The sequence below is a fragment of the Lampetra fluviatilis genome, chromosome 19 (genome assembly GCF_964198595.1).
Source record: "Lampetra fluviatilis chromosome 19, kcLamFluv1.1, whole genome shotgun sequence".
NCBI classification, from domain to species: Eukaryota; Metazoa; Chordata; class Hyperoartia; order Petromyzontiformes; family Petromyzontidae; genus Lampetra; species Lampetra fluviatilis.
The window spans coordinates 1,634,294-1,649,360 of record NC_136293.1 but is presented as its reverse complement, the minus strand read 5'-3'; the positions used below and the strand labels follow the sequence as shown (position 1 = coordinate 1,649,360).

The 15,067-nt window shown below is 41.3% G+C and overlaps 1 protein-coding gene across 2 annotated transcripts in view; it reads right to left on the bottom strand.

The window, feature by feature from the left end:
• Positions 1–15,067, bottom strand: part of LOC144937542 (gamma-aminobutyric acid receptor subunit alpha-1-like) — a 119,998-nt gene that overhangs the window by 70,802 nt on the left and 34,129 nt on the right. For both annotated transcript variants that reach the window (XM_078864803.1, XM_078864801.1), the window contains exon 7: positions 2,933–3,015. In XM_078864803.1, coding sequence (XP_078720929.1) covers positions 2,933–3,015 — 83 coding nt within the window. The remainder of the gene's footprint in view (positions 1–2,932; positions 3,016–15,067) is intronic.

The following is a 15,067-nucleotide window of genomic DNA, read 5'->3' as shown; positions in this document are numbered from 1 at the left end:
TAATTAAAATTAATAAAAGTAAAATAAAAATCACGACGTTTCGGAGGCAACACAAGCTTCCGTCTTCAGCTGTATCAAGTAAGATATAATCAAATCACGACGTTTCGGAGGTAACACAAGCTTCCGTCTTCAGCTGTATCTTACTTGATACGACGTTTCGGAGGCAACACAAGCTGTATCAAGTAAGATACAGCTGAAGACGGAAGCTTGTGTTGCCTCCGAAACGTCGTGATTTTTATTTTACTTTTATTAATTTTAATTTTTTACCTACGTGACTTTACCGAAAAAAACCTAAGAATATGAATCCTTGCAGTCACGAAACCTTCAAATCTAAAGTGTAAACTATATGTCTATACTTTTATGTGGAGATACCGATATGGGAATGAGGCGTATTGTTATAGGTTACTGGGTAGCGTCATACTTGGCACACACCAATAATTCTAACTCTAACCCTAGCACCAATATTTATGCTTGTGTAATCACTTTTTTCTAGCCAACAGGCAAAGTGAAAGGTTTACCAAACGTGGGTACCAAACAGGCTGTACGATATGTGGACTAAACACGCATTTTAGAAATTATTGAGTCAGTACAAGTGATAGCAAAATGTATTCCAAATGCACAATTCCAATTGTAATATTAGTTGAATAGTGCCAATTGTACAGTGGACACCTTTGTGTTGCTTATAACAAAGGTTATAGGACTGCATGGTGGTGAGATGTTAACTACCTCGCCTGATATACAGGAGACTGTGGGTTAATCCCGACCCTGACACCTGTATATTTGAAGTTTGCGTGTTCTTCCCCATGCTTGTCGATTTTTCTCCGGGTCCTCCGATTTTTTCTCCACATTTAGAAGCATGCCTTTAGACTATTTGGCTTTTATAAATGTCCACATGATGATTAGCCACTTCGTTCAGCTGTCATTGGCGGCCAGGTCGCTTCTGAAAAAGAGCTACATAGCTCAGTGGGCCTTACCTGCTAAAATAAAAATAATTAAAGTTTAGTTTGAATAAATCCTTTCGCAGCCTTCTCATTTTGCTTTAATTCTGTGCATTGAAAAAAGGCTGCACATTCAGATTTTCCTTCTTGTTGCGAAAGCACGCAGTGTGCTTATTGAGTACACGCCCTCTGTTGAGCCAGGAAGGTATTGTAGATAATACCCATAATGCTATGCAACCTTAATTCAGTTTACCAGAGAGCTGCCACCTGTCTTGGCTTTCTCAGGATTGACCTCCGGTTGAGGCAAGCTGCTACAATTCCTAGTTTTGTGCCAGGTGTATAGTACAGTTGTACACAGTTCAAGATACTTGTATGTAGTTCTCTACACAACTTTATTGTGTAATTTTAGTGAGGGACTGTTTGTTTTGGTTTGATCTGGGATTGTTTTTGCTGTTGTTTTGCTGCTTTGCCTAAGCTTGGAATTGGTGTACTTATGCAATTTGAACTTATATACTTAATCTATTTTCCGTATTTATTGTTAGTGATTTGCTTACTTTTCATATATTTTGCACTCTTATCGTTTTTTTGTACTGTTTGTTTTTGTAACTTTGTGAACTGCTCCTACGAGACATCTGTGAAAAAGAGCTTTATAGCTCATTGTATTTCTCCAGGATAAATAAAGATTCTGATCTTGTACCGCAATATGAGATATTCTTCTTTCCACAATATCTTTCAGATGTTTTCGACCTCCTTAGGCTGCAACTCTAGTACAGTACTGTACAATATATATTTTAGAGGCATGCATGACGAATACTGTATTTGAGAGGAAATGGGTTGCTAAAAAACAAAATGTATCTTTTGTACAGGTAGGGACAGGGACGCAACTATTGGGTATGTGGCAGCGTTATGCGATGCATAGGGGCCCAGTCATCCACAAGGTGGCCCCGAAATCCTCGACTGATAGACTGGCATGAAAGCAAGACGCATATTAACTTATTGAGTATTGTACCTTTACATATTTTTTAAATTAATATTATCAATGTGAGACTGTCATTCTTGAAACCAAATACACGATTAAACTAAATAATATATATATAGTTATAGCCTACATATTGTTGTTTACGGTTTAAAACATCTGTAGTAAAAGTGAGTCAGGAGAAAGAAGGGAGATGGGGGGCACAGTCATATCTTCCATAGCCCCCCCGTTGAAATAGGTCGTTGCACCCCTGGGTTGGAGTCAGATTCCTTGGGTTAGAGTAGAGAAGGTTTATGGGATATGTATATGCTGTGCTGTAGAAAGGCCTGATTAATTATGGCAATACCTACATTATCCCCAATCGGGACTTTGTCCTCATTACTCCCACCTATGTCATGTTTAATTTTTTTAAAGTATTTTTTTCTGCAGGAATAATAAATAGCGTAATGCGGTTTTCATGCCAAGATTCTTGTTTGTGAACACGGTTATCACTTTAAATTTATGAGGTTTGCAATCTCTCATGGAAATTCCGTGAGAATATATCGAGCAATAACATTTAATGCTAAGTTTTCGCTTTACTCTGAATCACAATCATGACCCTGGGGTCGTCTTTGATGACGTGTAAGTGTACGTGTGCAGAAAGTGCATGTGTGCGCGTGTGTGTGTATGTGGGGGAACGGTAGTGCAGTGGTTAGCGCTCTGTGCTACGAATCCGGCGAGCCGATACCTGTGACGATTATCTAAACTACTCCTCGGCCTCCACCTAGGTGGACTCGGCCTCAAATAAGTACCTGGTGCTGTGTAAAACATCGCCACTCGGGAGACAAAGGCGGTCGGGCGTGGTGCTGGCCACCCACCCCAATCGTGTACCTTACTGGTCTTCATCGGTGCTCACTAACAGCACTTGCCCAAAAAGTCTGTTATGACTATACGGGGGTCTTTGTTTGTCTTTGCGTACTTACGTAGGGAAATGTGTCAGTGTGTGTGTGTGTAAGTATGCGTGTTCATGCTTGCTTACAGCTTCCGAACTTGAGGGGACAGGCATGCGAGTCCATTGGGAAGTCTTCCAGCATCATGGGGCACTCAGCCTTTATGGTCAACCTGAACACAGAGAAAAGAGCGTTTCAGACATGCAAACGGTTACAGGCAATCTGTTTGAAGCGTTCATCCCAGACCCAACCCTGCTGTCTAGCAGCATCCAAAAGCATTTGTAAAACTCCGACAACATTAAAGAATAAGCCGAAAGGAAACTGTCAACCAGAGACCATTGTGCTTTCAAGGTCCTGTAACTGCCTGACAGCCAGTTTCCGTGTGGGGATTTCACAGCACACAGAGCAGGGTTTATACAAGTTTGTATAAAGTAAATAAACATTTTGTAGCAGACGTTACACATCACAAAATTGTGGCAGACATCTTGCTGGATTTAATAAATGTGATGCTTCAGCAAATACATTGCTTACAATAACGTAAAACTTATTTAATTGCTGAGCGCGAACAGATGATAGCCTCACAAAAGACCACGGCCGCCTACATATAAAAGGTTGTTACTTGGTGTGGCTTTTCGAATCTTAGTTTGGCCTTCAGTCATACATTAAATTAGTGTTTGACTGAAAATGCTTCTCAATGTTGATCAAATCCACGGCACAACCTTTGCAAAAAGTGACAAATGCACTACCTATGAGCCACACAACTGCCTTTGTGAACATTGGAGCCAGAATTAATATTCGATCGTGTACGTCATTGCACTGCGCATAGTAAGCAGACGATTACAAGCCCCAGTAATGCCGGTTCAATTTACTCTTGTGACTATTTTTTATTTTACCAGGTAAGGCCCGCTGAGCTATATAGCTCTTTTTCAGAAGCGACCTGGCTGCAAAATGATAGCTCAATGAGGTCGCTTTATGCCGTGGACATTTATTGCATCCAAATACTCTGAACCGAAATTCTGAAATATCTAAATAAATATCGAAATCTTAGAAATCATAATCCCAATCATGTTATTAGAAGACCATAAAGAAAACAGAATTATCATTTGTCATGCGTTATTGGCCAGATTCCTACGTGAAGGAATTTGTTTTAAAGGGGTTTTTCCACTCAAAATCATTTGTCACGGTATTTCAGCTTCATTCTTCGGTTGTCACTTGTCGTTGCATCCTCAGAGGGCACAGACGAATTCCAGCTCACTGCTCTTCTAGTACTCTTTGGGCCTTTCGCAAAGTCACATAGATAAAAACAATAATTTAAAAAATCACGACGTTTCGATATCAACACAAGCAATCGTCCTCAGGTATATAGCTCTTCTAGTGTGCAATTGTGCAAGAGCACCATCATATATTGAGCAGGAAATGGTTGCGATCTAGCAGCAAAAACTGGAAAGTATATGATGTACATGAGTACCAGTGTCCTACCCCATTCACTGTGCAACTTTTATCAAAATCCAGACAAAAGTGAATTATTATTATTAAGTCTCCATCCAGAAAACTTGAATGCACACAGGACATCTCTAAATTTAATATATACGTGCTGTTCAGAAAATCTATTAACTGTTGTAAATATGCGAAATCTAATCTCAAGTAAACTCAGCCCATCATCGCTCAAGGGTTGGTGTATAGCCCAGACTGTGAGAGTTAACAAAGCATCAGGCAGTGCCAAGTTCTACCAATACAAGCAACTAAGTGTCTCATCACGTGGAAATTCTTAGGAGCCAAATACTCGAAACGCTTGTTTCTAAATGTGGAGGGGAAAACCAGAGGACCTGGAGAAAAATCCATGTGACCACGGGGAGAGAGACATGCAAACTCCAAATATACAACCGTCAGGGTTGGGATCGAAGCCACGATCTCCTGTATACCACGAAAGGTTGTTAATAATCTTATCACCGTGATGAGATGTTGGATATGCACATAATTGGCAACTGGAATTTTAAACTCGCCGTGGTTTCCTATAGGTTGCCTCAGCCCAAAATAAGTATATGGAATGCTGGGTCACCATTAGGAATGGGTAGACATAGGCAACAGAAGGATACTCCATCTAAGCTGGACCCAAAGAGTGACCAATGTAACATTTAAATGTTGCACATAGAAGAAGATCTGTTGCAGGCAGTTATTAGAAGGAAACTGGCACTACTTGGACACATATGTAGGATGGACAACAACAGGGACATTAAAAGTGTTTTGTTGTTTGTAAAAATGGAAGTAACCGGAAAGAGAGGAATACCTAACAGAGAATGGCTTGACGACGACATCATAAATTGGTGCCAGAAATATGTGGCCACAACTTGAGCATATCGGGCACAAGACAGAAGAAAGTGGACACAAATGACGAAATGCGCAGCGGACACATTACGGGTTTTCTACCCGTGGATCATGATGATGATGGAGACAAAGGCATGGCACTGGCTACATTGCCCACTCGCTGTGCTGCGTTGGCCTTAATAGGTGTGGGTTAACGGCATTTGACTGAACAACTCTTCCAGGGTGTCAGAGGGTCCCAACCCAGAAAAATATCTAAATTTGAAAACTAATTTCCTGCCTAAAATATAAAAAAATTCACTAACACATGGGATGGACTTTTTTTTTTACAATATTGTCGAATAGTGTATTGTATTACATTGCTTTGTTTTTACTTTTGGACCATATCTTGTTTCATTGTATGTAATGGCAGATATTAGGGAATAATAAAGTACAACTATAACCACAATCATATAAACACAAAACTATGCGATGATTTATATGAAGACAAGTCCAGATATTGTGGCCAAGGTTTAGCAAATTGTTATTTTTATTTACATAGCATAGCAATAATTTTTTAGCAATATATTGGAGTGGGACATTTTGAGGATATTTGAATATTTGGGGGGATGTGTCCCCCCTCCCAATATTCAAATATCCTTAAAATTCGGATGTGTCCACCCCACTATATATTATAATTACGGCCTTGGTTCAATGCCAAAGATTCACCAAGGACTTATCCAGCATAATCTCATGACAGACTTATATGACCATTGTACATGTCCCAGGTTTAACACCGGGAATATTTTGTGATATATATTTACATGGCATACTGTATATACACGTATCTTTTATATACAATAGTTATTGCTCTTTCAATAACTAATATATATCACATAATGTGTGTGTGTACACTTCTGCCCTCACACCACACCAAACATGCTCACACAACTGTCCTTAAGGAAATCATGGCAGAAAGCCAAAACGAGGCATTTTGTTAAACCCTCACACTGGGATGCACATTTGCAACACTTTAATCCCTCATTCTGCTGTCTGCCGAACCTAGTAAAGGCAAGGCTACAGAAAACATCGGGAACATGCAGCGGATCCTGGTCAGGCACACCGTCAGTTCCGCCCCAAGTTTTCCAGCTGAGAAACCAGGGAGAACAAGTCTGGTGGAGAGCCCAATCACCCACTGGTTTATTAAAGCATAATTAGCCACCTGCTCATGTCACCTGCAGTTAGAAAACCAGCGGTGGAGCTCACTGCCAGCCTGAACTGGAGCCACCAGACATCCATGGCGAACAATAAAATGCGTAGAACAATATCGGTATTTGTTTTTTATCCAGGTAATCCGATAGGTGGGTGTTACACCAGTCAGTTCCAAAGTCAACTGCAGTCCTACAGTTCCACTTCCACCGTTTTGTTAGACTTACAGAAGTCAGTGGAGTTACCGTTGAGCCAACTTAAACAGGTTCAGTTGTTATTTTACTCAGGGCATACTCAACGCCTGATGTAATCTTACAGTTAAAAGTGGCAGTGGTATCATTTGCAAGGGCAAACCATTGCGTGGCGCGTCGATAGCAATTAGGTGTCTCTTTGCTTGTTGATTTAGCTGTTGTCTTTTTTCTCTAGGCTACTGGGTTGGGTGTTGTTAACACACCCTAGACAGACATTTGGTGGTTATAACCAGGTGGAGTTTTCACGATGCAAAGTTCTAAACAATGGAAAAACAGTAAATGTGTCTCCTGTGTCAAGGGATCATGCAGTGGTGCTCATCTGCAATGTGCTTTAGTTGTCCAGAAAGGTCTTTGAGTCTCGAGATTCGCATTAAGCAGTCACTCTCGCTCACGAATTTCTGCTCCTCCCTCAAAACTCACTGATTGTTCCCAAGCTCACCCCACGACCCCCTTAATCTCCCTCTCATAACCGCCCTCTTCATATTCTCATTATATGGCTATCACTCATTACCCCATTCATCCTCATTTACTGTCATCAATTTCACTTTTACCGAATTGACACATCACAGATTCGCCCCCATTGCTTCCTCTCATCTATTTTATTCACCTTATCTCCACCATTTCATGTATACATACCGTTGTTACTTATTTGTAAAGCGCCTTAGGGGCTGTCCAAAAAATACGTCACGCGATTTTGGACGATTTTGACCCCCCCCCCTAGTCACACGGCGTCACAAAAAGTCAGACCCCCCCCTCAAATGACGTCACAAAGCTCTGCCCCCCCCCCAAAAAAACATGCTTTAAATCGCTTTAAACTATTGTCTTTGTAGTGCGTATTTCATGTGGCGCTGCACTCTGATGTTGTAGGAGAAAACATTTTTTTAAATAGTCTATTTAATTAAGTAGAACGTGTTGTCTATATTTATTTAAAGTTGCGCATTTTGATGTGACGTCACATTTCTCAAACCCCCTCCCCTCCTAGTCACACATCGTCACAAATGTCTGACCCCCCCCCCGCCCTAGGTGCGTGACGTCATTCATGGACGGCCCCTTAGTTAACGCGCTAAAAAATTACATTAAGATAAGGTGAAATGTTGACTCACGGTAACATTAAAATGTTGACTGATGGTAACGTGTGTACGTTATGCACGCGGGCGCCAATTTCAGACAATCTGTGGGGCTGAGCCATGTCCTCAGCCAATCAGCGACGCTCATTTATGAGCGTTTATACGTTTTCTGTTTTGTGATTTTAACTTTTATTTTCAACTCATAAGTGTATTAAATTAACAGTTATTTTGGTTAACAGTCGCTTTCGTGGAACGGATTGAAAACATTAGCCCAGGAATTTCTGTACACATGGTAACCTTCGCCCCCTACTGCGGAAACTTGGCAGGACCCTTCGAAGAAAGAGTTATGAGATTCGGTGATGTTTTCCCGGGTAAAGAAGCGGAATAATAATAACTAAATAACTCTTCCCTAATAGAGTTGGGTTTTTTTGGGCGAGATCCCATAAATATTAATGTGTCGTGAAACCCGCCACCACCCGACAACAGCTAATTAGTGAGCGTTAATCACGTAAACAAAACATGCGAATTAGTTACGAGTTCAGCACACCGGTTGTGTGTTGGAGAGTAAACTCCTCCCTATCCATGCCCGCTTTGGGCCATTTCACAATTGCTACGCGGGTACCTAGAGTGGTGGAATGGGGTGCGATTTTACATCTAATTGTAAAGTGGAAAATGGGTCACAATTTTCTACAAAAATAGCCTTCAATAAAAAAAACATCATTTACGAATCCACAACGATGCCAATAATTTATCCAGCAAAGCCGAACTGAGACCTGAGGTTCTTTCTGAGGAATGTCCTGCAATTAGATGTTTGAGCAATTTCATTTATGAACGTCTGTATGTATGTTGAACTTCGTTCACACCGTACGTAGCCATCTACGCTAATCGGAGGTGCATGGGAGGATTTCAGAGTACCTAGAGAAAACCCATGCTCTCAACGCTTCCCACATATATATGCAATCCGCAAACAAACCCAATAAATCCAATCTATATACTGTACAGACACGCATTCATGCGATTACTGTATACACATTGCATACAGGACTTTTATAATTTACGTTCTTTCATACGAGCCTCATAACAATGCACCGTACTGTACGATGTTGAGCCACTGCCCGCTTCTCACAGTCAATATTCCCGTTTTCCAGGCAACACGCCTTCATATGTGCAGCCTTAACCAGGAACAACACAAATGGCATCTGAAAAACAATTCGTGCAGCGCACCTCCTCGGCTTAGTATCGTCTCCTCTCCTTAAAGGTTACACACAGGGTTGGCAAAGTTATTGTTCTTCTAAGAGACACCGCCCCTATGCAGTAGTCAAATGTATTTTGTTTGCGTGACACAAGTGATCTCGATTGTGTAAACAATGCTCTCGGACTCCAGTATCTGAACATCGTAGCACATTACCAGCGGCATTTGCAACCCTGAGTAGATCATTTGGTCCAATTGCCTTCGAATGCAGTCACTTTGAACATACCACAAGATATATAGTATGCGTGTATTGAACGTAACGTGCAAACATGTCTGCAGCTATGGATTTCTCAGTGCTTTAGGCAATGTGTACACAGTAATCGCGTGAATGCGTGTCTGCATATTGATTTAATTTATTTGGTACATCTGCGGATTTCATCTATCTGTGCTGAACGTTGATGGCATAGGTATTCTCCTCCAGGTGCTCTGACATCCTCCCATGCACCTCATATGAAGGTGGTTGGCTACGTACGGTGAGAAATAAGTTCAACATACATACAGACGTTCATAAATGAAATTTGTCAAACATCTCATTGCAGGACCTCAGAAAGAAGCTCAGTTAGGCTTTCCTGGGTAAATTATTGTCATTGTTGTGGGTTCTTGAATGTTTGATTCGTAACGCTGTTTTTGTAAAACTGAAGGCTATTTTTGTAGAAAAATTAAGACCGATTAAATTTCGATTTAAAGCTTTCGTGACTACAGGGATTCATCTTCTTGGTTCTTTCGGTAAAGTCACGTAGAAGGGAAGTAATAAAATAATAAAAATAAAACATAATAAAACATTCAGATGCTGTCGCCTCGGCAGACCTGGTTTTCACCTGAGGACGGCTGCTTGCGTTGTGGCCGAAACGTCGTGAGAATTGTTTTATTAAGACCGATTCTTCACTTTTTTCACTCTCAGAGACAGAATGATGAAGTGGAGCAGAAAAACCGCAGAGTAGTTGGAAAAGCAGCCAGAACATGGGGTGTCAAAATTGTCCAAGCTCTGTGGTCCTATATTGGGATGTTTGCCAACTCCACTAACGAGTGTCAATACATGTGTAAGGAAACCGAGAATATCAGGATAAAAATGAACGCGTTTGAGGATATATCGTGTACTGTGTTTTTTTACATTGTTTTTACAGTTAAGTATTTCAGTTATCATAACTGTCTATTTAATGCATATATTTTATCACGTGTAGTGTAGTTTACTTCATTTAAACGGAACTTGCTACTTGTTTGTTTACCCTTTTATCTGGCAACAAAACTGATACCTCTTTTTAGATTTGAAACTTTCGTGACTGCAAGGATTCATATTCTTAGGTTTTTTCGGTAAAGTCACAAAAATGTAAATTAATAAAAGTAAAATAAAACTAAATAAAAAATCACTACGTTTTGGAAGCAACACAAGCCTCCGTCTTCAGGTGGAACCGTCACAGCCACGACAGCTGTATCAAGTAAATGAGAGATCACAAGAAATACCACCCCGTATATATAATGGTTGAGGGGGGAAGGGCCAGGAACGGCACACTTTTTATTAATATGGTGACTTTACCGAAAAAACCTAAGAATATGATACCTCTTTTACAAGGAGTAATACCTGCGGTCGGAATACAAACAAAAAACACAACTCTGATAATGTATGCACTGTCCTTGAAATTGATTGGCCCACACCCGAGACAGCTTTTCTTATAGCCTCGTCTCACATGGTGTTGGACCAGATGACGCCAAAAGGCGCACAACTCAAAGACAATGCACCATCAGAGTACAGTGAGGGAAAAAAGTATTTGATCCCCTGCTGATTTTGTAGCCCATTCCAGCCTTGTGTAGGTCTACTAATCTTGTCCCTGACATCCTTGGAGAGCTCTTTGGTCTTGGCCATGGTGGAGAGTTTGGAATCTGATTGATTGATTGCTTCTGTGAACAGGTGTCTTTTATACAGGTAACAAGCTGAGATTAGGAGCACTCCCTTTAAGAGTGTGCTCCTAATCTCAGCTCATTACCTGTATAAAAGACACCTGGGAGCCAGAAATACTTCTGCTTGAGAGGGGGTCAAATACTTATTTCCCTCATTTTTGACATGCGTTTTTCTGGATTTTGTTGTTGTTATTCTGTCTCTCACTGTTCATATAAACCTACCATTAAAATTATAGATTGATAATTTCTTTGTCGGTGGGCAAACATACAAAATCAGCAGGGTATCAAATACTTCTTTCCCTCACTGTATGAGAGCTCGGGGTAAGCATTTACACCATAGGAACCTCCTTTGCCAGTAGCAAAATATGATAATTGGTTTTTACCCTTTCATCTGGCAACAAAACTGATACCTTTTTTACAAGGAGTCATGTTTGCATTGACCACAAAACCTGCGGTCGGAATGCAAACAAAAAACGTTTTTATACCGTTGGAATAACTGCTAGTATTACTGCGATAATGTGACAGCACACAAGGGGGTGGCGAGGCCGTTGCTATTTAAGGATGTCCTCAACCTCGGGCAGTGCGGTTCTCAAAACTTTTTTGGCCCGCAGCAACACCCAGCAGATGCAAACACTTACGCGGATCACCCCTCCCCCCCACCCCTGGTGACATAACGCATTTACTCATCTCTAAGGTGCATTGGTGCCGAGATGTTAACTACCTCGCCTGCTATACAAGAGAACGTGGGTTCGATCTCGATCCCGATCCCGACCCTGACTCCTATTTATTTGGAGTACACACGTTTTGTCTCCCCGTGATCGCGTGAATTTGTCTCTTGTATCTCCGGTTTTAACCCTGCACATTTAAAATCAAGTATCACGCGTTTAGAGTATTTGGCTGCTACTATAAATGTCTACGTGATGATACGCCACTTCGTTCAGCTATCATTTGTGGCCAGGTTTATTATGAAAAAGAGCCACATTCCTCACTGAGTTTTATCTGGTAAAATACGTTTAGTTCGAAATTTCCAGGAATAGAAAATGATCAATATTACAACATGAAAAAAAATTAAACAGAGCTATAAGATTTCGATTTAAAGCTTTCGTGACTGCAGGGATTCATCTTCTTGGTTCTTTCGGTAAAGTCACGTAGAAGGGAAATAATAAAATAATAAAAATAAAACATAATAAAATAATTCTCACGACGTTTTCGGCCACAACGCAAGCAGCCGTCCTCAGGTGAAGAACAGGTCTGTCGGAAAGACAGCGTCTGAATGACGTCTGAATGACGTTGTCTTTCCGACAGACCTGTTCTTCACCTGAGGACGGCTGCTTGCCTTGTGGCCGAAACGTCGTGAGAATTATTTTATTATGTTTTATTTTTATTTTATTTCCCTTCTACGTGACTTTACCGAAAGAACCAAGAAGAGCTATAAGATGTTTTTTTTGGTTTGGTGGGGGGGAGTATTTAGATCTTATGGTTCGGGTAGTTTAATTAGGGTAGTTTAACTAACTTAATTTTTTTTTATGAAACATCACGAGTAAAATATGAATGAATGTCCAAAACAAAAGGTATAATAAGCAGTGTCATTATTGTCCGGATCAACCTGCATTTTTATCAGAGCACCGCAGACCATCTGCAGGACTGTCGCGGACCACACTCTGAGAACCACCGCTCTCGAGGAAGCTCAAGACCGGTTCAGACTACACTTGCCACTGATGTACATGGAATTGAACCCAGATTGCTTGGAAACGTAGCAATTTTTGTACCCCTCCCACACATACACATGTGCACACATACAAGACAAAGATCCCCCGTATTGCCTTAACAGACTGTTGGGGCAAGTGATGTTAGCGAGCACCTGTGAAGGCCGGCACGGTACACGAGGGGTGGGGTGCCAGTACTACTCCTGGCTGCCTTTGTCTCCCTCTTGGAGATATTTACACACCGCACCAGGTACTATCTTGAGGTTGTGTAGACCTAGGGAAGGTCTAGGACCCGTTCAGATAATCGTCACTGGTGTTGGCCGTGAGGGGAAATCGAACTCGGATCGCCAGGTTTGTAGAGCAGCGCGCTAACCACTTGTCTCCCATGCACACACACACACACGTGTTATTTAGCCATTCGATAAAATTCATATCAAATCACAAATTGTATCCATTTTCACCATATTTGTGGCAGATGGTGCAGCCATGAAATTGTCTTTCCAGGGGCCTTGTTTATGGTTTACCAATAAGCCCATGCGTAAGTGTATTGTGCACAGACAACAGCATGCAGTAAAGTGCATTATTGAGAACCACCCTGCAGCAATTTTTTAAAATATGTATGTTCACATCCATACTTATCTTATTGTGCAGTGCATGGAAATGCATGCATCAGTCAAACTAGAGATACAATGGCATAATAAAATGAAATAGCTGTGGAATATATACTTTTAACAATATAAACGGATAAAGCTGATGGAATATTAAAACGTGGCCTTTTTGTTACAATCATTGGGAAGCGCTTATTCTGATTGGGTGTCGGAGCCAACGGTGGAAATTCCACATTCGTGTTCGTTTGGGGATGTAGTTATTGTTTTCCAAATGACAGCGACTGTTGATATCCAACAAAGTGGTGTTCAATTTATGTCCCAAATTATGGGCTGAGCTAACCTTCAAAACTGCTTTTTGCATCATGTTTCTTTCCTCCCCCGCACCTCCAATTAGCACGGTTGGCTGCGTATGGTGCGATAGCAGTTAAACATACATACCTGCACACGCCAGGGATTTTAAATATTAACGTCTTGATTGCGAGATGGTTGGTCTAATCATCACCACCCCTCCATCCGGATCCAATAGACGCTGTAAGTCGGTGTGATGCACGCATGTTTGTACAGTGCAATGTTGAAGAGTTTATAACGACGAAAAAAAAATATCCAGCTGTCCAAAAATACCATTGGGGCTCCCACTCGGTAGACAGGACTAAAGCGCACGTGCTGACTCCGTATTCCTGCCACACAGCGAGCAGCAGCACTCGAGCTGGGGTTCACTACGGATTTTAACAGCAAGCGGATGTCAATGAATAAATTAGTCACTATTTAATCGGTAACTCTGTAAAATATGATTTCCATAATGAGGTTGTCTGATGTTGAGTCCATTAAACGTAAATAAATAAACATAAATAAATGTCAATCCACTGCTGAATGAAGATATCCCCATACCGTGGCAATCGTGGTTCGTGTCAATGTGGGTTAGTGATCGAGCTGGCCGGGACGAGTTCAGATACCACTTGCAACTGGCCATGGCTCGGAATTTAACTCATGTTGCCAGCTCCAAAGGGCAGCGCCGTTTGTAAGTTCCTCTACACACAGATATGTTTCAAAAGCCAAGTCTGGAAATCTTGATGGTATTTAATAAAAATACGATTAAATTAGCATTTAATTCAATGTTGAATTTTCATTTAATCAGGTGACAGCCCAATTGGACTAACTTTCTCTTTTCCAGAAAAGTATTAGTCTAGCAAAGCACTTGTATTAACTTGACATGAAAAAATCGACGTGTTTTTCTCGATTAAATAAGCATTGTATGGCGGCCATATCCTTAGTGATGTCGTAGAAACCCTACATCACTTTGTTGGCGGCCAACCTTTTGATTGGACAACCATTGCTCACTTCCTGTACCTGTCAACCGAAAGTGGTTTGCAATGTAGTTGTTAGTAATTGTGGATCAATGGGCTCAGACGACGACACAGGCCACTGTCTGAGGTGGTGTCACCTTGGCAAGTCATTGTTGCTCCTGAACAAATTGAACCTTTAATCCACACACACACATGGCTGACCACCGCGGAAGCTGACCAGCAGCCCGGTTCATCACAGCAACTTACTCATGCAGGAGACGTAGGGATGTATTAAAGTGGCGTGACGTTATGCGCCACAAGCAGCGGCAATACAACATTTTCAATACAAATGGACTGTAAGGAGCATAAACCATCACGTGAACTCTGCTCATCCTCGCAGCGGCTTTTGGCTCACCATCGAACAAAGACGGTCACTGCATCACACGCTTTCAGATGCGCATATGTGGCCATCTAGAACGCCCTTCCTTCCGATATTAGAAAAACACTGGAGCTATGCACATTCTATGTTGAATACCCATTTCTTTAGAATTGCATTTTGTCTTTAGTTTGTTGTCCTTCTGCCGTTCCCGATTAGCATGGTTGGCTACGTACAATGCGAAAGAAGTTAAACATACATACATAATATTTGCT